Below are 27,089 nucleotides of genomic sequence, written 5' to 3' on the forward strand. Positions count from 1 at the left end.
AAATCCACTTGCATATTGACAGTGAAGCTCCTCCACTGCTGCAGAGCTGATGAAGACACTACTCACTCCATTTACACAGGACCACTGAGCATCTGCAGGCCAATTGTCTCTTTTATTTCCAGGTGTCTGGCAGCCATAGCTGAGCTTCAGGGTCCAAGAAAGCAGCTGTCTTCTCTTGGAAGAAACCTGAAAGCAAACACAGTCGTGTGCCAGTGTCTGGTCAGAGCAACATGGTCATTTATCTTTAGAAGACAATCCATACAATAGAAATAAAGATGTTCAGTATGATCTCTGCAGAATAGTAATTAGGATGTATCTCTGTGCTTGTGTGCCAGCAGCGGTCCCTCACCTGTGGTATCAGCGCCTGCAGATCTGAGTTCATTCACCTGCAGCGTTACATGATCTCCCACTGAATGACCTGCTTTGTTCCTGCTCTTTGGTGCTGAGGAATACCTTTTCTTAGCACTATCTGTGAAAGAAATCCCAATAATGTAGAGGTAAACATTTGATACTCTCTTTCTTGGCAGGCTTTTGAGTGAGCAGAATAAATAATAAGAGCAATGATCCGTCCCACATGGAAAATTATTTGTGACTATGAAGTATTACATCACTTAACGGTAAGACTTAGGGGGAAAAAAAACTTAATTAGCGCCTCCAGAGAGCAGAAACAGATCCAAGATTTCAAGGGTAACACTCAGCCAAAATCTCAGCCAATATATTATCTCTCACATTAGTCGGGACCCTGCTGCAGGAAACAGCTCTTTTCATTTGGAGATATACAATATGGCACCTGCTAAATAAATGTGATTCCTGGTCGTGAGCCCAAATATTTTCCATCTCTGATTTACCAAGCTGCCATCCAGCTACTCATACAGTATTTTTACCAAAGCTGGCCTGTTTCATGCCACTATTATGCGTCCACGGCTGCATTTTTCATCAGAAACCAGAAGGAGACGGTATCTTTGCTTTCCATTTCTATGAGACGACTTGCCACGGAGCATAAGGACCTTTCAAAGAGCAACTTCTTTGACTTAGATGTGTTTCAAACTTGTGAAAAACGATTGAGCCACACAGCTCTTGGGTGCAGCCGAAGGTCTTAATTGGCATGTGATTGCCTGTCATGAGTCATCACAGGAACGCTGGATGCTTTTCAAAGCTGGCCGCTGTGTGCAAACACAAGGATCCAACAGATGGCAACATTGTTCCTCCATCACAAGAACAGGTTAGTTGGCGATCTGCCAGCGAGGTATGGGTGCATCGACAAACCCTCCAAAATAAAAACAGCCATCAAATACGAGAGTGGGCGATGACGATGTGACTAATTGTTGCCATGGTGATCTGGTCTTTGAGATAACGTCTAGCGGTGGGGGAAAAGGAGCGAGCCGCACAGAGAGCAGAGGAGAGAATGAGAAAGGAAAGGGAGAAAAGGGAGGGAGGAGATAAAGAGGATAAAAGAAAAGGAGCGCTAATGTTCCATGTGGGAGAGGAGAAAGGAGAGAAATGACCCTGTAATGTGAGGTCAACTCAATGTCTCTCAGTCACTTCAGGGATGTAAATACCTTTAGATTCATGTATGCAAGGACTGGCCTTCATCCTGGGGGAGCAGCACTTGTCATCTCACAATAACTGGTGTTCAATATGAGCTTTAACCCAACCCAGGGCTCCACTATCAAGGTGATTGCTAGTAAGGGTTTATATTTGCTCATTTTTGGTGTGTCAAAAAATGTCTGGTTGAAAGAGTCGTGTTTAATTATGTTCAGGAAATGTTGGTAGCAGAAGGGGAAATGCAGGCCTATCCAAATTAATTATAGTCTGGGATGAAAAAGCCTGTTTAAACAAATCTTCCACAAGTCAAAAATTACTCGCTTTTGTGTTTGTAGCTGAGAAAAAAAGGATTTGTACTGCCATGAATTGCAGTTTACAGGCTCTACTTTTCCCTTCAATCACCTGCAGGATCCTTTCATCAGGCTTTGTCTGCGTGTGCTGTTTGTGTGCTCGAGCAGCGTTAACCTACAGCGAGTGCCGAGTCAGTGTCTGCTGTGTTAATGTTGTGCCAGAGAGCCGCCTGGCCACAGACTGTTGCATCAGCCTTTCCTTTTGTTTAACAGGACAATGAAGACTGGATGCTTGTGAGCGCAAGACAGAGAGAGCGTGAGGGGAAAAAATAGAGAGCATGAAAAGACGGAGGCTCTTCATTTCAACAGCATAACATCATCCCTCTTTGTTAAATAATCTGAATAATCCAGTTTTCCCCACGGTCAAGGTCAGCTCTTTAATAAGGCAGATATAAATCACCACAGGGTTCATATTTCCCCTCGGTGCTATCTGAGACCCTGCAGGACTGTTGTGCTATGTTTTATCACATGGGAGCTGCCAAACTATGCTGAGCTGCATATGACAACCAGCTACCTGCAATAGTTTCCACTGGGGCTGAGCGATAAAGGGGGCGGGGGGTAGATAAGATGTCTCCTATTCTGGCATTGCCAGGAGCTTGAGCCATTTACAAGGGAGGAGCTGATCATTTTTAAAGAACTGTTAGGACTCGGTTTCACTGAAAAGAAAAAAGCTGGATTTGTTTTCCACAGCAACATGAAACCGCCTCACTGAGTGTCTGATGTCACTCATAAAAATGTCATTAGCAGGAGTTTCCACTTGCCATCGCTGCCATCATTTTTAGCGACAACGGGTGGAAAACAGCCACCACTGTATGTGACTAATCATCACTCACGCCTCCGACTGCTGCATGCCTGATAACGACGAGGGGCCGTGGATTTGTCTCCACTCCCACACAGGCTGTTGCTAAATGAGAGTGAAGTGACGAGTCCTGACGGTTCTGACATGATACGTGTCATCTTTCACCGCACAAAACTCGTCAGTAACAGTCGTCACCGTGCTACTTGTAACAGTGCCCCTGCTAATCATCCCCCTCCCTGTCAATGTGATGTTACAAGAAAAAAAGACAGCTCCATTTGTTGCTTCCCTTCATATTTTTATGTGATCCCCTCAGGGCCTTTGTAACCTGAGAGCTTCTGCTTCTTTGATTTTCTAATGCAGGAAAATTTGTTGCAAATGTTTTTCCCACATAATGCTAGGACAGACTGTGATTTTGACCTGAAATGCACCCTGAGTGTCCTCTCTGTGCTCTCTCTGTGTTTACAGGACAGTTTGTTTCTGCAGCAGTCTCTCAGCAGGAGTGTGTTAAATTAATAGGGCACATGTGCATCAGGCTTTTATTCAGTGTTTTTGTATACATGCTTCACGTGCACTTTCATGAGCTTTAACTAGGCAGTTATGAGGAACTTCACGTAACAGTAATCAGCTACGGCTTCATTAAAATGTAAATTCTGCCTGAGCCTCTTGTGAGTCTTTAGAGTGTTTCCAAAATAACCGAGCAAAGGCCTTCTGGGGACTTAACGTATGATCTAATCTGTGTGTCTTATTTGAAGCCTCCCCCTCCCTCTGTGCTCACAGAACTGGAGCACCCCTTCTGATTTTGGGGGAAACAGAACACTTAGAACCGATGCCTGGACGCCTTTCAGACCGTCCAGCTCTCGCTGTTTGTTTGCTTTTCAAGAGCAGCACAAAGCTAATTAGACAGCTGGTGTTGAGCCAATTTGTGTCCCTCAGTCTGTTGTTTACCCACTTTTTGTATAATGCAGACGTGATTGTTGACATTGTATGATGCTGCTACACGGTCACAAGTGGCCATTTGGTTTATTTTCCTTGGTGTAGCCTGAGTGGCAGGAAGCATTCCACTCTTGGTTTTTGGAAGCCATATGTGTTGATTGTGTGTGCCTGTTCTTATCCATTTCAATTCTGGCTGAAACACAATGGACAGCTATCCAAAAAGATTTCTCTGCCATTCCAGATCAAGTACTCACAGAAAACTTGCTGACCGAAATGTGGCCGCATAAAGCTGGTATTTAAATAAGCCAGCATCTCGACTCAAACTAGAGCTCACTCCAAATCTTGGAACCAATCAGCAGTATGTCAGACAAAGCTGAGCGTTATTAGGGAACCAAACAAACCCTTTAAATTAATTAAAAAATTCCCATAAATATAAAACTGATTAACATTTCTTTACAGTTATTCAGAGGCTCAGATTTGAAGACCTATGTTCAGAATAGTATAATAGTACAAATAGTACATTACTCACAGAATTTCAACTGTTTTTAATCATATGATTAACATTTCATTATTTTGCTCCTTAAAAAAACGTTTTGAGTCCATATCAACACTGTAAAGCAATTCTTACCAATGTTTGGATTTGGTTATCAAATGAATGCAATGAAATGTTCTTAATGATCTTGACTTTTAGATTTATTATTCAAATGAATGCTGCTCTGCTACACTATTGTGTTCAGTGACCATGACTTAGAGGTAGGAGACAGCTTCAAAGTTCTTATTCTGTCAAATATAGCCGTTTTTTTTTAATATTTTAAATTAAACTGTTACACTTTAAGAAATGTGCATACAAAATCAGTGTTAATCTTATTTCAAGATGATTGTGTTACTCACTGATGTCTTATGATCCCTGGTTACTGGGACAGCATTTGCATTTTTCAGGAGTTCTGATTTGGTTGCTTTCTCTGTTTCATACAGGTCCTGTATGAAACTGTTGTTACCAGTGATTCAGAGGCATATAACTGGGGGCAACGTGCCAACTTGAGGCCCTTAAACCAGAGTCCTCCACAATGTTGACTGGCCTGCAGTCTGTTTCTACCATAAACTGTATAACTAATGGACGCAGTATCCATGACGTCATCCATCCATTTCTGAAGCGCTGTTTTGAAGCCAATCGTCGGTGGGAGACATATTGAAATTAGCTATTCAGACCGAAGCTGTTATTTGAACCAGGCTGTAAACATGTTTATTAATGCTGCAAAGATCGTCTTTTTGAATTGGTGTGTATGTGGTTTCCCGTTTTTCTACAGCCAGCCTCAGGCGGGCGCTCAATGAACTCCAGTTTTTAACACTTTGGCTTCATGTTTTGAGACTGGAGGTTGCCGTTTGGTTTCCACCCATTAAGCAAGCGTTGTTTCACTCACGGGTCTGTGGTGATTCACACACTCAAAATTGTGTCCTGCTGGCTTTTTCGCTGTGGTCGCTTGCTGTCATCAGTCTGATTAGCTGCACCTGTATGCTAAGCTCGTAAATGGTAGCTGAGACTTAAAGTACTTTGGTGATATTTGAATTCTGTTTGTCAAAAAGTGCATACTATTTTTGACTGTGAGCTTGTAAAGGGAAATGTACCATTCAAAAGTGCAGTGTTATCACTATTGACCATAAGGGCAGCAGCAGGAATGTGACTTAACTATGGTGTGCTGAAATGGACAGAAAAGGCACGTGATTGCATCACTGCTATGCCCTGGAAGCCCTCAAAAAAACAAAAAAACAAGAAATACTAAAGTTAGTAACACACAAAGTGGTATAAATTAGCATGTAGTTCACTTGAGTAATTTGATTTAGTGCAAATTACTCAGGTTATTTTCTGATTTCATAGATTTCACCTTCTACAATTTTGAGTTTGTCGTTAATATTTACTTGTAAAACATATTAATGAACAGCAATTCCCACTTTTGCCAACAAGTTTCAACAGTATCATTAGAGTATAATAATTTATGAGCTGCTTAGTGGTCAGTGTATTGAACTCTCTAAAAGGGATCTGCTTTCTTGTCAGAGTTTGGAGCTTCACACTTTCAACTTCCTGTTAACATTTTGACAGCACAATGTTGACTTGCCATTGATTATCTGTCCATCACTACTGTAACCTGAGTAGGCATCTGAAACATCTTCTCTAATTGTATTCTGCAGAAAATGTTATGTAAAAATACCCAGTAAACTCACTGCAGCTCTGGATTGAATTTCATAAACATAGTTAACAGGCGATCAATAAGTGCTGGAAGGAAGAATAATTTACTTGGTTTTTTTAGTTCTAGCAAATTAGATCTGAAAATGTTTGTGAGCTCTCAGTTTGTTTTATGAAATGTGTGTGCATATAGTACGTTTCAGATTTAGTAGGGGTAATTCTGGTCTCTGCAGTAGCATTTAAAGTCAGAAACACTTTTTTTTTAGGGATTTCAACTCTACCTTTTACTTTTGGAGTTGTCTGTGTCACCCACGAATGACACCATGCTATATTTGACATGTCTGAGTGATGTGACTCTCAGAGCTCCTACCTCTCCAGTCTGTCACTGATACAAATCAAATCAATGCACACTGACGTGTAACATCCATCAGTCCATCTTCTATACCTTCTCATCCTGTTCAAAGGCTCTGGGATCTGAGACCTGTAGGTGCGTGAACTCTACACCGTACTACAGGAGCTGACATATGAAGACAAACATATCCGCACTCAAGTTAACACTCACTGCAGGAAATTAAGTCTCTTATTCATGAGAGCTGCATGTGTTTGGACTGAAAGAGGGAAAAGTAGCAACATGGGGCAACAAAGGTGAATGATAAAGACCCACAGATATATAAGATGCAATATCACACGCTATAAAACACTACAAGCACCAAAACAAACAACAAATAACTCCAACTAATACAGCATTTCCTTTTGTCTTACCCAAGAGGATACAGAGCCATGAAATGTAACTTAGAAAAAGCTCAGTTTATGTCACAGAGCCATAAGGGAATTTAGTGATCATGTCATATAATTTATGTTTATTTATGTCTATTTATGTTTATGTCTATTTCATTTGAAAAGGGTAAACGGTAACATTTCCACTCTTCCGCCTCCTCAGTGACTCACTGGGCAGTGGCCTGAGTGTGTTCGATTAGAGGAGGACACCACTTGGGAGTGATTAAAGTTTGATGAAGCATGCGTCTGCTCACAGATAAAAATGTTGCTGTGGGATGTGTTTGGCCATTTTGATACAAAAACTATATTTAAGGGTTGCACGTGTACTAATAGGATAAGAATTAGAGAACATGATGTTATATCACCAAGGTGCATTTTAAATACATGCAACAGAAATGTGAGTTATGCGTTTATTCATTTTCAAGTGGTTTAATCAAACACAGTGACCTCCAGAGAAAAGAAGCAGGTTTAATTCTGTGAATCCAACAAGAGGCACAAATACTTTCAATCATGGTTAACTTCAGGAAGATTACTTGGGAATGCATGTAAGAGATGAATGTGGAATAAAAGCAGATGAGTCATAATGACAGCCTATGAATGTATGTTTGTCTATTCATATAAACAACTTTCATTTGAAGTCCTGCTTTAGGTTTTTGAAGTGTAAGTTGAGGCATGAAGGTTAATTTGATATAATTTGTACCGTGTATTCAACTCCAAATGACGCAAATTGGACATAATTCCTCTACAATGTGTATGGGATAATGTATAGTGAGTGGGCTGCAGATGAAGATAGTCTTTTACACTCACAGATTGAACTGCATCCATAGTAACAGTTAACACTGTCGCTTTCTTAAAGAGAGGGAATTACGCTTCTTTTCAGTCTTTATACAGTCCATGTGAAACCTCTGTAGTGGCTTTGCATGATTTAAAAAACCTCTTCATTGATCTCAGGCTGGTGTCTTTCAAACCCTCATTTCAGCGTCTTCAGCTTCATCAGCTTCTGTCTGAATCGGTTCATTTCAGCACTGTTTTTCAGCTTTCAGCTCTCCGGAAGCTTCTCCACTGTTGCCAAATTACACTGTCCTTATTGAGTGTTTCTCTTTTAAATGACATGGTAAATGATATGGCAATTGATAAGATAATATGATTACAGTTAGAGACCCCAAATCTGACCCACAACGTTTGCAAAGTGACAAAAAATCTCCAGCAACAAAGAACAGGAGCAGGACATTCTGTTTGGTAAGTGTTACATTTACAGTGCTCTTTTAAAGGAGACTCATGGGTGATGTCATGATTTAAGCATATTTCAATGTCCCTCTTGTGTAATTCTCATGTGACGTCTTAAACAAGCTGCCCAGAGAAGCCTGCTGTTTCATCCTGGGATTACTCAAACACAAGTTTACCATACAAGTTGAAACTTTGTTCACTTTTGATATTGACATGGAACACTTTAACTTAATATTTCTTTTTAAAATATGAAAACGTATTATACCACCTCTTTACAATGAGCTAACTTAGCTGTTTTTACTCACATCAAACTGAGTATTTCTGCCAGTGGTGATATTGCAGTTAGCAGCACCACATGAATCAGCACTGCACCTGATCAAGCTTTTCCGCCATGTCACTTTCAGCGTCTGTGACTGTTTCTTTGTCATTTATTTGTCCTTAATCAAAGCTGATACCATTCCAAGTTCTGTTGAGTGTTTACTTCTTCTGCGTCTTCAAACCCAACAGTTTTTGGTGTCTTTAACCTCTCTTGCCTTTTCTCCCGTTTTGTCTATTTTCTTAGTTTCTAACCATAGACAAACCAACATCAGATTGGCTGGACATTTCTGTGCATTGATATGAAAGGTATTCCTAAAATTTCTTCTTTACAACAATGGTCTGCTATTGAGAATAACTTACTGTTCCTATGAACTGTTGCTATGTAATGACCAATCCAATTTAAGTACTTTAAGCTGTTGTGTAATGAATGAAAGTTTAAGACATGACAGTACAAATGACCAGATTTCATAACTGTGACTTCTGTGAAAGTGTTTGCATTAACATGTTCACAGGGTGAGGTGCCCCATTAAATCCTGTGTACATGCTGTTTTATGACAGTGGACATTTTCACTCTGTTGCATTTACATGTTGAGATGTTTTTCTTGGTAGGAATGGTTGAAGGCATAGGTGTTTTTAGCCCTTTTGGAGGGGGGGGGGGGGGGGGGGGGGGGGGGGGTGCTGAAGCAACTCTAAATTGAATACCAGCACCCCTAAAATTTGAGAGATTTTAACTTTATGTCCTTTTTAACAAGCTACACAAGTTTCAAAACCATACAGTACTTGGTTGAAACGTAACATTTTAACAACAAAAATATGGCAGCTCCACAGCGTTTTTACATGTTGTGCATTGCATTTCAAATCAAAGTCCAAAAAATAACTCAAAAATGTCAACTTTTTGGTATTTTTGGTACTCACTATAGGGGGCTGGTTTACTTCAGAAACATACTGTTTATGTATATGTTGAGGAGCTGCTGTATCAAAAGGAGTTGTCTTTCCCCTGAAATTAGGGTTACCGTATGTTTCTTTTATGATTCCAATCCATTTCTCTTTTTCTGTGGCTCAGCATTTAAATAACCATTATCAGATTTGATGGTTTAGTCACAGACTTTCCCAAAAAGTGTTATCTTTTCTTTCACAAATGTGGGAATGAAATTGCATTAAAATGTACAAAACAGTGAAATGTATCTTGCCCGGCTCAGCACCCCTAAACATCCGATCCTAGAATTGCCCCTGGTTGAAGGCATACATTTAGTTCTTTGCAATCATTAACATTTCTCTAAGGATTATCCAGATAATGTGTAACATCATCATGTTCACTATTACCCATGTCTGGACACCAAATTACAAAAAGTGACAGATTTATTGTGTTATGCTAGCCTTTCGTCTTAAATAAAGTTAGATCTATCAGGCCCTCTTCAAAAATGCTAATAGCTCCCATTTCAATTATTGTTAACACCTGTTTAAAACCACAAATATTCAAGCTTTGGTGATAGAATCATAATCATTCACACATCCACTGAGACTTTCCTGTCAGACAGCACACAGCTAGCTGGCTGAAAATGTGTGACAACCAAAGCTTTACATGTGTACAGTTTTCCCCAGTGAAAAACTGGAGCCAGATCAAGCAGTCTCTTTTCTCTCCCAGGGCTTCAAGCTGCAGACCACAAGAAGTGTTGGAAGGCATCAAAAGTTAGAGCGTGTATAGAAATTTTCTTTTGATATAAATCTTTTTATTTAGTGCTGAAAACTTGTACAACTATTCTCCATTCAAAGCAGGACTCTTTTTTTTCCTAGCACAGCTGATCTTGGTGTAACTGTGATCAATGAGGCACGACTGTGCTGCATTATGTAACAGGCAGCATGGACACACATAGTGTGAGAACAAAGGCTGTATTTACTGGATTCAGGATGATACTGTAGGTAGTCTGCTGTTTGTGTCACATGATTACTGCCCTGCTGCACCAAATGAACCAGTTCTGTAGCTATGTTGGTTGCTTGTCTTTGCTTCACTGCCTTAAACACCAATTCACATTACCTCCACATTACTGCACTTGACAAAACCTTCTCAACGTTTTGTAATTGCCTATTATTTCCATAAATCCAGTTGTGCTTGAGAGGATTTTATTTATCTGTCAGCACAAAAGTTAGCAACAAAACCTTTTTCTTTTTTTGTAATTTATGAGCCATCCAAAGTGTGAGATTAAAGAAGAGAAATGCATAGATAATAGTGAATAACTACTGCCCCAGACCAAAGCGTGCCTGGATAAAAGTTGGCATATCGAGCTGCAGAAAAGCTTCAGACAAGGGAGTAATTGGTTTCTTTGGGACACGAGCAGTGTGTCAACTGAAAGGTTACAAGAGGCCATGTAGCTCCCCACACCAATAATGATTTAAAGAAGCCCTCATCATCCCCAATTCACATCATGTTTATCATTACATCGATAAAGGTGACAATAGTGGAGCAGAAATGATAGATACTTTCCACCTATGCAGAGCCCCTTTCACTTCTGCATTCACATTTGGATTATAATTGCATGTAGCATTAAAGAAAGATCAAACAGAAACATCATAAAAGCATGGTGCAGAGTGGGTCAGACAGCAGCCGAGAAAAGAAAAAGCAATAACCTAAAAGTAATAAAGGATGCACTGCTGTAAAGGGTGGGCGTTTGCTGATTTGCTTGCCTGTGCTTTTTGTGCATGTGTGTGTGTGTGTGCGCGTGTTTGAATTTTCTCTTTTATGCGTCAGACTGAACGAGATGAAAGCTAAGTTTGGAAGGCGAGCTCTTTGTTTAAATGTGACTTTGTGTATTTCCTTTGTCAGGGGGGATGAAGTCAGATCGCGACCCTGTGCATCTGTCACTCATCCGTTCAGCCCAGAGGGGAGAAGTCTGTCTCCATCACGCACTGCTCCATCCACTGCTGTCCTTTTGTTTCAGACTCTATTCATAGATCGCAAAAAAGAGAGACGTCTTTCACATTCCCTCTCCCTCCTTTTTAATCCTATTTTTGTCCTTGTGCGGCTTGATTAAGTTGTCATGTGCAGGGCTGTATCCTCTTGCAGGCTATTCATCCTTTCTGTGTAATAATTATCAGAGTGGATGCATCTCATACACACAAATACGCCCACAGTTACACACCAACCACCCTGGAGGGAGGGCTACAGGTGGAGTGCTCATGTCTCTTATCATCAACGAACAAAATCAATCAGTGATCACGTTCCCAGCAAGTGTCCTCTTATCAAAACGGAGCAAAACCAGGTTTTGTGTGATCCAGAAAAATCTTCTGTGTGCGTCTTATTTGCACACATGTACATATCTGTATGTGTGTGAGTGTGTGTGTCTGCCTGGTTGCACTATACGCCTCTGTGAGCCATGTACAGTATCTGCTCCCACAGTACTTAGCCAGAGGAGCTGTCTGCTGTTTGAATAAGGGCAGTCAGTCACCGGCACTAAAGAGAACATTCATCAAGCACTTTCACAGCTTACACCTGTTTCCTCCGCCTAAAACAGACAAGCGGAGACGGCTGCATTGCCACATCACTCTCTCTCCGCGCCGCCTCAAGTGTTCCTGAGGGGGCTACACACACGCACACACACTTATTGTTCCTGATGTTTCTCACATTAGCTCCCCGCAATGACCAACACTGTTTTGTATGTAAATAGAGCTAACCTGCCGAGGCGTGTGCTGTTACGCACACCCCTAAAACACAAACTCACCTGCATCTCAGTGTGAATTGAAAACAACATTACAGCGTCGTCCATTATGGTTTTGTTATGCTTGACTTCACCACGAGGGGGTTTGACCTCAGTCACTGCCAGCGGTTTGATACAGTCATTGCCACTAACAGCAGGTATGGACGCCCTCCTGCTCGTTGGTGAACTGAAGGACTGTGGCGCTGCTTAATTTTGCTCCTAATATGACAGCAGTACTGTAATCATGATAAAGGGCTGCCTGTGATGCACCAGCACCCAGCAGGCTCACCTTAGCGCTCAAAGCTCCCTTTCAGTGCTCAGCTGCATCACACATAATTGCCTAACTCCATTTTGACATGGCCACTCAGTGGAATTGGGCCTTTCTAGCCTCACATCTCACACTCCTCTCTTTGATGAGGGCAGTGTGTGTGTGTGTGTGTGTGTGTGTGTGTGTGTGTGTGTGTGTGTGTGTGTGTGTGTGTGTGTGTGTGTGTGTGTGTGTGTGTGTGTGTGTGTGTGTTTCTGTCACTTTTTTGGCACTTACTTCAGTGTGTTTTTCCTTGTACGGACAGGATATGGGCATTATTAGCGAGATCCATCATAGGATATGCGTCACTCCTTCATATTTTCTTTCCCCCCGCCTCATGTTTTGATATTACACTCTTATCTTGTTCCCGTCGTTGTTGTTCTCTGTGGTGTTGAGGAGGAGAAAAAAAAAGCTTGTCCGCTTTTCTCGCATGCAGTACACATTCACGACTTTATCGATTTCCTTTAAAATTGTATTTGCAGAAAACAGGAAGAATGTGGGCTTTAATATTTCCCTCTCTCTGCAACACCTGGTCTGGGGTTGCTAGGTAACACGTTGCATGGCGGTGTTTGATGTGTGTGTGCTCTTTGCAAATGGCTTTGATCCTTAGCACACTGACAGACTCTCCACAGAGTTGCCTTCCCCTGGTAGTTTTGGCACCTCATCACACCACGGAGACTAAAACGTATCTGAAAGCTCCCGAGTGAAATGGAATACCTGCCTTGTTAGGCAAAGTAGCAAAGGGAAGCTGTCCAGAAAAGTTTAAGCTTTAAACTCGTTTCATTAAGTCTGTACAGGACAAAACTCAACGTCATGTGACGGGAATACTGCGGTTTTCCAAAAGAAAGTAGAAATAATGTTGCTTTAAAGTGATATCATTTCCCAGAGTTAATGACGGGGGAACAGACATGTTTACCTGAGACTTTTTCATTTAGCATGTTAGTATGCTAACACTCTAAAAATGCTCCCTGCAACATTTTAACTCTCCACAGTGACCTTTTATTACTTTAATGTAGAAAAATGTAAATTTTATAAGAGCACAAGAAAGTATTTTCTAATTCACTGCTCTGACAGAGGCAACATTTGAATTTTAAGCACATTAAAGCATCTGTTTTAAGCTGATGGGCAAAAGCTGACTAGTAAACTGTTCTGGAGATAATCAGATGTTTTAATGCATGATTTACAAAAGCTGTTTTCAGCTAAGGTATTCAAATCAGCATATAAAAGACTTTCTCTCTCTTTCTGCTGTCGTTCATAATGCCAGTTGAAAATCTCAGACTCCGATTTTTTTGAAAAAATAATTAATTCATTGTCCGCCAAATTGAGGTAGATAAAGGGTAACTTTTGGACTGTGAAGGAACAACAGCTTGAGATAAAGTAAGTATAGAAACAACCATAAAAAACTGAATCACTGGAGTCTGATCTCCTTTTTGTGTACTCTTGATTTAAAGAAATAGAAAGACGCTTCTCTAAAATGCAGAGCCATATGAAAGTTGAAAATGGTGGCCTCAGGTGGGTATAATTTAATGTCAAACAGTTCAAAATGAATCACACTCTGTTTGCCATTTGCACACAGACCTGTAAAACACTTTGATTTGAGCCGGAGGAGGAGAGGAGGATGGGAGGAGAGAGGGAAGGCGGCCGTGCAGATGCTGGCCCTGCACAGGGGTGCATTCGAGGTGGTGTGAGGTTATTACAGGTTTGATTATTGAGTTCCACGGGGCAATTGGCTCAAATGAGGGCTGACAGCTTTGGACGGCAGCAAACAGCTGGAGAGCTCATCTCTGCCAGCAGCCGTATTAAGACCATTTCAGTCCCAGGTGCATCCGCTGCTATGATCTGTGATTAAGGCATAACTAATGAAGAGCTGATGAAAGTAATCAGGTGCCACTGCATCTGCAGACGCTTTCAAGATGCTGGAGCTGTATTTTCCTCACTTTACAGAGGAATAAACATGGAGTCTAAACAAAGAGAGTGTTAATAAAGAGACTGGATCGAGAGCTCGAGGTGAACATCAGTTTTTAAGTTGCTTATACTGTGAATGCCCCCAGACAGAACATTTACAGCTTGAGCTCATCTGTCAAAGAAGCTTGAATAAGTGCCAACCTTCGTTATTCCATTCAGAAAAAGTGTCACTTTACCTTACTTACAGATTTATATCTGTTACCAAGCAACTAGTCAACAGCTGGCAGCTAGGCAATACAAACTAACCAGCCTCTTAGCTTTGTATTTGTGTGTGAAAACACTGTGTACGGCACTCCCCCTCATGTAGTATTGCTTAATTGCAAACTTAAGCTCAAAGGAAATCCTAAACTGCAGAGCAATAATGAAATTATCTTTTGAATCCTCTTTTTAAAGGCTGAGTTAGATTTGGCTGAGATCCAGGTGCATCAATTTTTGAGTGCTACACTTATTGCGAAACGATGTCAAAGCCTGGTGGAAACGGATTGACATAATCTCTCCTTAGTGCAATATGTATGAGCAACCACTCACCGTGGCTGGAGAAAATTTTGCCCAATGTAATGCAAGACGTGGGTGTTCGGACCCCTGAGCAACTTGTAATTGCGTTTCATAATGGTTATTTCTTCCTCCTTTCCCCCTTTCTCGAGCAATGTCAGAGATAATGGAGGGCTGCATTGAAAGGGAATGATAGGGTGCCGAACAGGTTCAAAAGATGTGTGTGATTCCTCCTGAAACCTGCATTTTGACTTTGATGTAAGCGAATACTCAGACATCCTGCCGTTCGGTGCGTGGGGAGCCCAGGACACACACGGATAGTAGCAGTAGGTTTCATTCATCATTTAATTCTGCGGAGATGTCTCATCAGCCCGTCACCTGTTGTGCTGGCAGTAAACAAGAATGAATGATGAATTACAGAATTCAATTAGGTGACAGCAGCTGTCACCCGGGCTAGTTAAACTATTTGAGGTACTAATCCTATGAAAGTCTGCAGAGAGGCTCAGGCTCTTTTTCCCACAGCGCTGCTTGTGGTCCCAGCTCCTGTTGACAAACGCTACATCACTGCAAAGGACAGGAAGCTGGATTGCTTCTCAAGGCTTTTTCCATGTAATATTCATTTTCATCTGAGAACAGTACAGCCGCGTTTCAGATCAAAAGCACTTCTATTCAGCAACAAGGTAAAGCACTTGATTGTGGTGGGGGAATACACAAAACGCTCCGGTCTGTCTGTGATATTTTCATTTTGCAGTTGACCTTTGACCGCTGAGGAGGGTAGTAAACAGACTGTCCTGATTACAACAAAGAGCTGCATCTGTGGGAAGTCACAGCGCCGGATGACATGGAAATGTGTCGTTCATTGATCTGGCTTGGTAATGTTTTCTTCATGTTCTTCACCGTGCTAGAGCTGCAACATTGATTGATGTACAGGTTGGTGATATGATTAACTTATTGTTGAGTCAGGCAGTTGAGAAAAAGTCTCTTCATAAATTCTATGATCATAAAGAAACATGTTCAAATAGCTGCTTCTGTCAGTCCAAAGTCCTAAATTAAAGTAATGATCGCAAGGAACTCAATTTTACATACAGTATAAGAAGCAAGATTCACACCATTTCCTTGTAAAAGCACCAGCAAGATTTAAAGATATATAAAATACTCTAGGATAAAACAAACATCCCTAATCTGAATCCATACAACAGCAATGCAGCTGTGCAGAAATGCATCATAATTGTATTCTAAGATGAATAATCAATGTTTCTGAAAGTTATGCAAGGCACTTAGACCTCAAGGCGGCAATGTGCCACATCACTGAGAGTGAAAAATAGGAGCACAAACAAGGGAAATGAAGATTTATGCTGATGAATCACACTTTCTTTATTTCATTTTGCATCATCACAATCTGTGACACTGGTGTTTTGTGCACCATGTCAGCCACCCATTCACTGTCAGCTGTCACTGTCGTTACCGCTCCTCAGAGTTCTTTCGCTGACATTTTCAAGAGAATCTCGACTCTTTCGCCTCGAGCTACAACTAGAGCTATCTAAATTTCTGCTGCAGAATGTGCTTTAAAATGGTCGTTTCTCCAATACATACCATTTACAGCACATACACAACTGGAGTACTCAACAACAAGCAGACAATCTCATCTTTGAATCTCTGCACACACAGATTAATTTCACCCTGCACAGTAATGCTCAATAAAAATGGGAGATCTAAAGTGCTTTGCTTTTGCGTGAAATTCCCTCGTAGGAGTTGACACAACAAACTCGATGGTCTAATTTCAGACTCTGATAGTGAGATAAAGCACATTCATTCTTGACCAACATGATGTTTCCTCTGCATTAATTTCTCCCACCCACATATGTTTTGAAGTGATATATTAAAGTCCAAGTGGCTCATTAAATATCCATTCTTAATTTCCTGAGCTTGTGCGGATAGCTCGCCTATCACATAGTTAGTTGAGTGCGTGGCTGCATAGCACAGGGATCAATCTGAAGGGAGATACAACGTGCGGTATATCCAATGTGAAGACCCCCCCCACCTAACCACATTTATACATGTTTTATTACTTTTCTCTGCCACTGATCAGCAGCTCTTTTGATTAACACTAAGACGGCATCTTTCATGATACTCAAAAGGCATCAGAAACTGCTGGCACAGAAGATGAATGGCTTCTGGAGTGTCATTGTACAAAGAGATCGAGCTCAAAGCACAGTGTGAAGATCAAAAATCTCAATAATCTGATAATCTAAGCTTCAAGGTTCCTTCAGTCAGGACAGAGGAGCCAAATCATAAGACCACACACTCTCCAGTATTTGTTTACCATACAACTCTGCATAATTTATTCATTATTCACAGTTGCAATAATGATGCAAATTCCTGTCTTTGAGAAGGTGGTCAGAAAAATGCTGAAAGAAACTCTTAGATTCTCTTTCAGATAGCGTTTCTCAGACACTAGCATCATAAGTGATGACACTCTTTCTACAAACCTGTGTTTAAACTCAGGATAGACACAACATGTTCCTGTTTCCAAGAGGAGAGTGGCAGAAAGCACAGCGGTACACGTTTTTTTTTTATAAATCTTTTGTGCATGCAGCCATTTGCATTTCAAAGGAAATGTTTATTTTCAGATCCAAGAGTAAACAGATTCCACAGCGGTAAACACGAGTGTTTAGCTCCTCTGAACAGCAGAAGAGAAACCACACACCATAAACTGAACATTAAGCCATGCATAGAACGGGTGTAAAATTACATGATTTACTCAACAATGGGATTGGGAAAACGTGAGAGAAGAGTGGATTACATGTTTAGAAATACATCAGCTGATGATGATCTAGTAAAAACAAGAATTACTGTAACAATAAAACAGAAAAAGACAGTCTGTTCTTCTAAGCCACAGAGCACAGCAAGGTCTAAAGTACTCATGATACTCTAAAGTGTTAGAGTGATAGGATACTTGGTCCCAGAGTGAAACACACCATTTAGAGGAGGCTGAGTACAGCACGTCCCTGACAGAAACTCTGCTAATAATCCTTGAAACCTGGGACAACCTGACTGCTGTGCTGCAATGTCGGATAAATGCTTCGGAATGGGCCAGAAACTACTTTATGGTTTTATCTGCTTTATTCCACAGGGTTACTTTGAAACAGTACATTTATCTTTTTAACTTATTTCCTCTCTGACATCATTTTCTTTAGCTATAACTGAATAAATAACACACCATTAGTAGCAGCACATTATGGGACAGCTACAAGTTTGTCTCAGATTTTTGTCAACGAGGGCGCATCCTTAGGGACTGATAAGAATGCGTGTGTTGTTGGGACTTCCTGTCTTTTTGCAATGCATAATTATTTCATGTAACATGCTTACTCTCAGAGTTTAATTCTGCTCTTCACCAAGTTCTGAGGGACGGAGGAAGGGCAACCGTTGTTGCATCTCATTCCTATCTCTCTGGAAAGCGGTGTTATGTAGATAAGCCCACGTTCCACTTTGGTCTGTTCATCTGGTGTAACGACGTCTGTGTGAAGGATAAAAAGTAACACCCAGACCAACGCTGGCAGTTCAGTTAAGAGAAGAAAGGAGGTTAATGGGCACCCTTCACGTTCATACGCCAGAATCTAATTAATGTGTTAGGTTGGATCTCAGTTATCATCAATGGCATCTCTTGCTGAAAGTCATTTAAATTATTCTAAGACACTCCTGTGAGGGTGGATGTGAGGGTTGCCAGGCAATCAGCAGCAGTGATGGTGCAGTAATAAATTGCACAATCCAAAGGGACAAAAGGCTGTTTCGATGGTGTTGCCCTGAGCTGGATGTGCAAAGTGAACAACAAATGATTGCACAAGTCAAGAGTCTTGTGTGTTTTTTAATTATTGTAAGTGTCATGTATACACAAGGGAGTTGCTCTTTTTTTTCTCTTTAAAACACAGGAGAGAGAAAATTTCACCTCAATCAAAAAATACAGCTCCTTAAATCTGTTGAGGAGCCTGACCAGTACACACAAACTCAGGTTGTATCACAATATTTACTCTGGCTGTGCACTGGTACAGAAAGTATGAGCCGACAGTGCATGACAGTCAAATATTATCTTAGTAAAGCAGAGAGCTGAGAACGGGGCAGTTTAAAGACAACACATACAGACCTGCTGAGTCCTGCAGTTCAAAAGGAGGCCTATATTGTGCATCTACGAACATAGACAGGTCCCAAGAGAAAGCCATTACACCGACCTGGTGTTTGCTTTCCATACATGGTGCGTCCTGGATCAGAACCCATCAATATCAATGAAGTGAGCAGAGGAAGGTGTGGAATAAACTGTGCTGCTGGATAGGAAGAGACTGGTAACTGTCATTTTTGATTGATTATCAGAATTACTATAAAATAAGCACTGATGGAAAAAAAAGTCACTAAGTTTAATTAGCTCATTTGCCAAAGTAAAAGTGCAGGTACTTTCACTTGAGCCTTATGTTATGGTTTATGCTTTATAGTTACAACACTTAACTGACATCTATATCTTTATCCTCATAGTAACCTTTCAGGCTAAGATTTTCAGAAAAACAACTCAGGATACCAAAAAAGAATAAAAATAAAAAAATAAGATCAGTGAATTGTGACCTTTATTAAAAGCAGCATCTGGTTGGGGTCCATTGTCGTGCTTCAGGTCTCTCTATACTTGTCAGATATTTTTCTTAACCGTCTGAGACAAAAAGAGGTAAACAATACAATATTCATGAAAAGCAAAGGTTGGAGGAAGCTAAAAAATGAAAACAAATACATCTTCCCAGCTGTTATTGATCAAAACGTTTTATTTCCTCTGTTTGGAGAGGACTCAGGTTTGATAAGGTGTGAACCACTGGATTACAATAATGGAGACACACACAGAAAACCATCTACAGCTCAATCTCAGCTTGAAATGCAGCCTGTACATAAATACATCATTAACAATATCTAAAATTATAATAAAAGTCATCAATTGTAAGTACCGTATACAATCACAGGACCACGACTTTTCAAAGTAGCACTTTGACTCTCAATCGCAGTAGCCGCTGGTAATCTTTATCTCATGACACCTTATCTTTATTGCATCAAGTTGATGTTGGCTACCTGCTGATTCAGAGAAAAGGCTTTCTGTTTAGTAGAAGAAGTCACCTGTTGTACAAACCTTTTGTTTAATAGTCAAATGTGAACTAAATGTAGGCAGTGTGAGAGTTTCACACCGTGTCTGATAAGATCAGTGATGTGTAAAGACATGTTCCAGTGACATTTTAGGGAGTTATAAAGAGGGACCACTACCACCAATTGAATACTCTTAATCTAATATCTGATTTGAAATACAGACAAAAAGAATTACAAAGAAGTGAAGGAACATTGTGATGTTGAACTTTGATATTGGCCATGTTTCATAACCTGTGCATCATTAAAAATGTGGTACCTTTACAAAGTTCAAGATTTAAATAAGTAGAGTTTAAATCAATAGGTAGTCCAGTTGTTCGGGTTTGTCTTTTGTAGTCCTGTATAGATTTTTATGCTGTTACCAGACATAGGGACATTATGGACTTTTGTGTTGTTTTAAAACTGGACAGCATTGTACAATGTCTTCTCACTAAAGGCATCTTAATGAGTCAAAAGGGCAATAACTACAAGAAGAACCCGGTGTAACTGCATCTTTATTTTATCAGTAAAAGTTGAATTTTTGCAGAGTTCAACAAAGAGAGATGCTAGGAGGGATGAAAGTAAGCACAATCAGTGTTATCTGCTGTACTGGACGGGGCAGCGGGCCAAGCTTCCTTCAGGGAATTCACACCTCTGCAGCACAAAGAAAAAGATGGAGGCAGAGCTGCCATCTGCAACTTATCTCCGAGGGAGTCGGACGTTTCTTCTAGCGAGGTATAGGTTCAGGCTCTCTCGTCAAAGAGATCACAACCTGCGAACAGGCCTGTCAGCTGAATTGGGATGGGACTTAGCTGTCAAAGTGAAAGCAGGTTGTGAGCTGCACAGAGGCGGCTGTGGTCAAAAGAGGTGAGCCTTCCTTGTCCAACATTTCTCTACAAGGGGAGCTGGTTCTTTGTGCATCACCACACTCGTAGCTCTCATCCAGAGAAAGCCAGCTGCGGTGAACGGTGCTTTAGAAAAACTATCAAAGCACTGCTGTAGGTACTTCTTTCCCTTGTGGATGCAGTGGCAGCAAGAGGAGGGGTAACCCACAGCTTGTTGGACATTTGCCAAGCTGACACACACCAGGCAGAAGGAGAGTGTACCCAATGAGGAGATGTTCAAGTAACAACCTGAACACAAGCTGCCTAAACTTACTAGTGCTGCCTGCCTCGCCAGTCAAACAAAATGACATTGCTGGCCTGCAGCAAATATCTGAGCACAGCAGAGCACCTGCAGCAACAAAAGGTCAGCAACAGAAACTATACCGACTGTGGAGTGAGACTCCAGCAGTGAAGCAACTCCATCATTGCTGAAAAAAATGTGTGGAGGAAGACTGCAATTAATTAGCTTGTAATGGTCGTGATAAATTGTTTCGTCATTCAAAGTCAGAAAATGATTATGAAGAAAAAATGCACATCACAGCCAAAGTAGATGTCTTCACCTTCACCTTCACCTTTAATTTTATTCTTCCCTAACAGCCCAAAAGCCAAAGACATCCAGTTCTAAATGATTCAGAGAGTGGCAGTCGAGCCGTCTATCAGTGTTTTGTAGTTTGGCAGTGAAAGCCGTGTGTCTGGCAGGTGGATTTTTTGACACCCCTGCAAACTATACATTATGAGCTTATAACCTTTGGGTTTTAGCTATATGCATTAATTCCCTTCACTTACATTTTTTTTTAGTTTTGTCTGTTCACTCAGGGAAAGTGAGTCTTACATTGAGGAGAGAGGCAAAGGATAGGAGTCATTGGTAGATGAAAGCCCGGTGTGGCAGCTGATTCTACCTTGTATCTGAGTTCAGTTTCATCAATTTAAGATGTAAAGCCATTAAATGTAAAATTACATTTTTAATTAGCATCCACTAATACATAATATTGTTGGCTTCCTTTAATATAATGTTCATTTGTTATTTGATTACATCTATTCTCATCTTTGTTCATAACTGTTTCAAGAAGAGTAACAAAAAAAATGAAACCAAGAATCTGGTGTAAGCCACACCCACTTCTTGTTCCAAATTCAGATACAGATGATGGCATCTCTGCAGAGCCCTACTAGCCTCCCGAGGAGCCGGTTTAGCTCAACAGGCGGAGGTGAAATGTAGCAGAACTCCTTCCCGTGGATTGATTTGATATGACGTGTAAGATCTAGCTGTCACTGGTGTTGCTCTGGCTTTTCAGGATTAATAACCATTGTAAAGGGGTTTTGACCATTTAGAATCAAGTATTTAACACAGCTAGGTGATAAGTAAGAAATCTAGGTATCAATACTGGATGACACTATGTTAATAATCTATTCCTCAGATCACATTGGTTGACGGATGAACGGGTACTCGAGTTCAGCTGGCAGGTCTGAGGGGTATTTAAGAAAATCGCCTGAAACAAAAGGCTGAGGACATCTTGACTGAACATCTCTTCATTCAATCAAGTGCCACAGCTCTTTGCATTTTAACTACACCATACTTTTCTCATCTTCTACAGAGTGTATTTTGTTTCTCAGGGGAAAAAAATACCAGAATGTCTAAATTATATTTCTGTTTTTCAAAGTATCACTTGCGTTTTAGCATGACCAGCCTGAGAGGAGACTTCTTTTATGCTTAATATGTGCACCCAGTGGGCACATGCATGTCCGTATGACTCTCCTGTGGGTTCGACAGCTCTCTATATATGACCAGGATTATGTGAACGTTCTGTTTCGCCTGAGAACAGGTTCTGCTTCAACTGAGCAATTTAGCCCTTGGTAGTTGTCAACTGTGCTTCTAAAAAGCTTAATATACATTTATGACAGCCTTCTCGTTTCATATAGTCTGCAGGCTGTGTATTGGAGTGAGAGTATGATTTTTGACAGATGGAGGGAAAAAAGAAAAATGTGAAGAACTTCCCTGGGGGACATCTTAAGGGGATTCATTTTATTCTTTGACTGCATTTCTAAATAGAGAGGAATGCAATGAGCTGACACATCAAACATCATCATGGCAAGTTAAAAGAAGAGTTAAGCTCTTTATGTCGACCTCTCTGATTTGAAGTCTTGTTGAATCCCCTCTGGTGAACTCATTCAAACTACATTTTGATGGAATTGATCTCATCACGTGAACTTTTTTTCTTCCTCTTTGGATCTCACATTTCACTTTAACACTTATATTAAATCACCGTTATCACACATCCAGGAACGACTTCTACAATACTTCCCACTGAAAGTACCTTATTTACAAGTCTGGTAACCTTGGATTGTAACAGAAAGCAAGGGGTTGCATGTTATACTCCGCAGAGGATATCAATCAGCCATAGTCGACTTATAACTCGTGCAGCATTTATCTCCTTGTCAGAAAAAAAGTGAGGGGAGAGAGGTGATGAGAGGAGACGAATGCCGTTCACATTACAGGGTGGATTTCCAGAGCCCTGGGGCTAAGGGTGGGGGGGTGGGGTGGGGGACACGTCTGGAGGGGGATTTCAAAGAAGAAGCGAGTATAAAACAGGGTCCTGAGACAGCATGCTTAACACTGAACTGAGCAGAGACCTTTTGAAAAAGTCAGACAGTTAACTTCTGACTGATTCACTTCATCTCCATCGGCAGTGCTTATTTACACGGCAGATGGGTTCCATAAATTTCATTGTGGACCTCACCGTTATAAACCTAACTCAATTAGCCAGCCAGGGTGTTAGTGGACACTTAGCCCAATCCATTGCAGCAAATCACAATGGGCAGATGGGTGATATTTTTCATTTTTGGTGGCTAGGGCTCAAACCCATTAGTTGTCCTTGTTTGTGTGAGTGCCTGACTCATTTAATAATCAGTTTGATTAATAAAACCAGTCTCCCCAGGCAGGATGTTTTTGGCTGTGAAACCTGGTGTCTCTCTCTGGCAAAAAATATGTTCATATTGTAGGTAAACTCTTGCTTTTTTTTATCCTATCAAATTCTAATAGATAATGTGACAAATTATCATTAATGCTTCAAGCTTTAATACAAATTAACTTGGCTCATCTCATCATGTTTACTCTGCCTGACGCCTTTTGTACCGCACTTCTAACCCTCATTACTCTTTTTCACTCCTGCTTCCATATTTCCCCATGTCCACTTACCTGTATCCAGCTTAATAGATCTTTCTTTCCATCATTTCTCTTTCTTATTTTATATATTCCTCACGTCCCCACTTGATCTACATAGATGCCTCCTCTACCCGCCTCCTCATCCATCCCTCACTTCATATCTCTCTCCTTCTCTCCCAGCCACTGAGCCCACCCTGGCAGCCTTGGCCCTCTTAAATGCATCATTTCTTCCAAGAGATATCCTTCTGCACTGACCTCTGTGCTAGCTGGCTGCCTGCCATCTCCACTCAATGGACTCATCAATCCATCTTGGTTCTTGGATGGCCTTGATTTTATTGTCTCACACAGCCCTCTGTCATCCTCTTCATCTCTCATCCTTAATGTCATCCTTTCAGATTTTAACATGTCTGCATTTTCTGAGCAGGCAGCGTTTGATTACATTGAGTTGGAGCAGCAGAGCCCAGGTGGGCTTTTGTTGTGGAGTCCTTGCTGGGTCGGAGGATACACAGGCATGGATGTGCCATTCTTGCATAGTTAATCATTGGACTGTGAAGAGGCAGCTACACTGGAATTGGATTTATTTTTCTTCTCATTATTCCTCATGACTGATTGAACGTTTAGATGCATCAATGCTTTACATAAGACGATGCCTGCACATACTTATCAGTCATGTTTGGTTCCCAAGCTCATAGCTGTAGTTGGAAAAGATTATAACATTGTTGTTATGGTGATTAGGTTGATTTCCATACGCTCTATGGATGCTCTTGAGACTGGATGGACTGCTTTGACCTGCTTTGATCATGTGATGGGCAGACTCCTCACTAAGCTAGTTTTATGTAGCTTTGCAAGTCTACACTGCACCCAAGAAAGAGATAAACAGTGAGGAAGCTTATACCACAACTGTCCACAACTTTCTGCAGCAATGGAGTGCAGGATATCTTGTTAGTATAATGTGTTGTGACTATAAATGGTCATAGATAGATGCATGACCATTAATGCTGTGCTCCTAATTTGCTGTTTTTTTCTGGATAAACAAATGCCACAGTTTTGCTCTGTCAGTTCAAGGAAAGAGTTTGACATTTTGATTTACTGTGTTTTTAACTATGGAAACATTTTCAATTATAAAAACTATGATCAGTACAGAAGCCAGCCTCCCTCCAAAATATGTCATTATGAACGATCATGCAAATGTAATTTGTAGTTAATGAGATTTACGAAAACTTAATTGAAGAAAGCTTCAAAATGTTTCAGTGTCTTTTGAATCTAAACGTCTCTTTTGATTCTATTAACAGAGATTTCCTTTAATTATTGGGACTTTTGCCCAGACGAACACTTTATTAGTTTCTTAATTAACATTCCTATTTGATAATTTGATTTTCAATAATCAATTCTTACTAAGATATGTCCCCTGCGCCAATCCCTTCAACTCTAAGTCACTCACAGTGGAGGTGGGCTACATTTGAGGTCATGAGAAGAATGAATAAATGCATCGCCAATTATGTCCTGTTACTTATTTGCTGAGAAATGCCTTTATAAAGCATTTGCAGATCAATAAGTACTCCGCCATGCTACCTATGGGACAACTTACGGGCAGGTCTCTTCTGTTATATATGGACATGCTAAATGTCAGTCATGCTTCCCAGCTCTCCAAGGCCATTATGAGCATTTGCTCGGCACTATTTATAGAGAGCCTCAGCATGTTTAGTCATGAAACACCTGACCCTTTAAATCAGAGTGCACTGACTGGAGCACTGGAAACTTGCTTGTATCATATTTTTTTGACCTCCATAGCAGCAGCAGCGGCATATTGAAACAGGAATTTTAAAATGAAGTGAGAAAAATGTAAATTTTTATAAAGTGTCTCTCTAACCTTCACCTTTGCCTCTTGTCAGCCTTTCAACACATCCTGTCTTTCAAATTTGTTTTTTTGCTTTTGGCATGGCTCCTTCACAGTTACAACTCAAGACTTTAGCACACACAGAGTGTGTGTGTTTTTTAACTTTGCCATGGACTGAACCTTCACGTTTACCATCCGCATAGTCAGTGCTTTCAGCGACCCCACTGTGCAAAGCAAACTTCACAAACAAGCAGCAGAGATGGAGGGCACTTACTGCTCAGACACTCAAAAAAAGAAAGCCTCCTTTTGCTTTTAGCTTGATTCAAATCCTGTTCACTCATAAAATTATTTAAAATGTACTTTTGGCTGTGTAACACCCACTTTCAATTTAAATGTGACTACACTTTTACTTGGAAATGAATGACAATAATAAAACTTGCATGTGATCACAACAACCCGAATGTGCTTTTATGAGAGATGCATGAAAAATCTATGAAAAGTGGAAATGAAATCACAATTTGCTGCAGATGCATTGCTATGGTTCTGTAATCACCCTGTCGCTGTGTTTTTTTCTGCCTACAAAGGCAAAATGGCATTTAATTGCTGTTGCAAATGTACATCTGTGTGACTGTGAATATAAATGAGACTCTGAGGCCTCTTGTTCTCATGGTAACACAAGTAGGATGTGAGGTGCTGATTGACCTTGGGGGGGTGTGGAGTTTCCTTTTCCACATGAATTTAGCAGCAAGGTAACTCTGGGTGCCTGCATGGCAACGGCTTTGCTGTTTGGAGATAGCAAGCTGTCAGATGTTTTCTGTTTGCGGGGAGCTCATTTTCTCTGACTGCATGTGTGTTTGAAGAAGTCTAAATAGTTTATGTGATGAGAAAACAAGTCTGTCAGAAAAAGAAATTGCATTCATTTCATTCACTGCTCCTATCTTATTAGGAAACGACTGCAAGCGTTCAGGTGATCAGTGTGCAATGTTTCAATTTACACAGGCAATGCATTACAATGATACATGACTCAGTGTGATGCCATGGAGCTACGTCAGCAGGCCTGTGGGGGGCACTGCAGCACTTTCCTCCTCTATTGCCTGCTTTCCTCCATTTCTTCTCTTTCCTCAGTTTTCCTTCCCAATTTTCTGTCTTCCTTTTGTTCTGTGACTCTATCACTCCTCTCTCTCTCTCTCTCTCTCTCTCTCTCTCTCTCTCTCTCTCTCTCTCTCTCTCTCTCTCTCTCTCTCTCACACACACATATCCTCTCTCAAGTTCCCCTTTGCCTCGCTCCAAGATTTTACTTTTGGTAGACACCAATTTTCTCTCCGTCACTCCTTCTCTTTTCTACGTCTCATTTCCCTTTCTGTTGCCTGTCTGCCACTTTTTTTTGTTCAAGATTATTAATCGATACAGAGCCCTCCTCTCCTTTCTCATCCCCATGAAATGAAATGTACACACATTAGCAACAAGGCATAA

The 27,089-nt window shown here is 40.8% G+C and overlaps 1 protein-coding gene across 1 annotated transcript in view; it reads right to left on the reverse strand.

Annotated features, from left to right (window-relative positions):
• sncb (synuclein, beta) overlaps positions 1-12,639 on the reverse strand; it is a 39,232-nt gene extending 26,593 nt beyond the window's left edge. The window contains exons 1-3 of the mRNA XM_034689277.1: positions 12,368-12,639; positions 350-469; positions 67-186 (exon numbers count right to left, since the gene is read on the reverse strand). Coding sequence (XP_034545168.1) covers positions 67-71 — 5 coding nt within the window. The 5' untranslated portion in view covers positions 72-186; positions 350-469; positions 12,368-12,639. The remainder of the gene's footprint in view (positions 1-66; positions 187-349; positions 470-12,367) is intronic.
• Positions 12,640-27,089: the final 14,450 nt, after the last annotated feature.

Source organism: Notolabrus celidotus, chromosome 8, assembly GCF_009762535.1.
Source record: "Notolabrus celidotus isolate fNotCel1 chromosome 8, fNotCel1.pri, whole genome shotgun sequence".
Taxonomy (NCBI): Eukaryota; Metazoa; Chordata; class Actinopteri; order Labriformes; family Labridae; genus Notolabrus; species Notolabrus celidotus.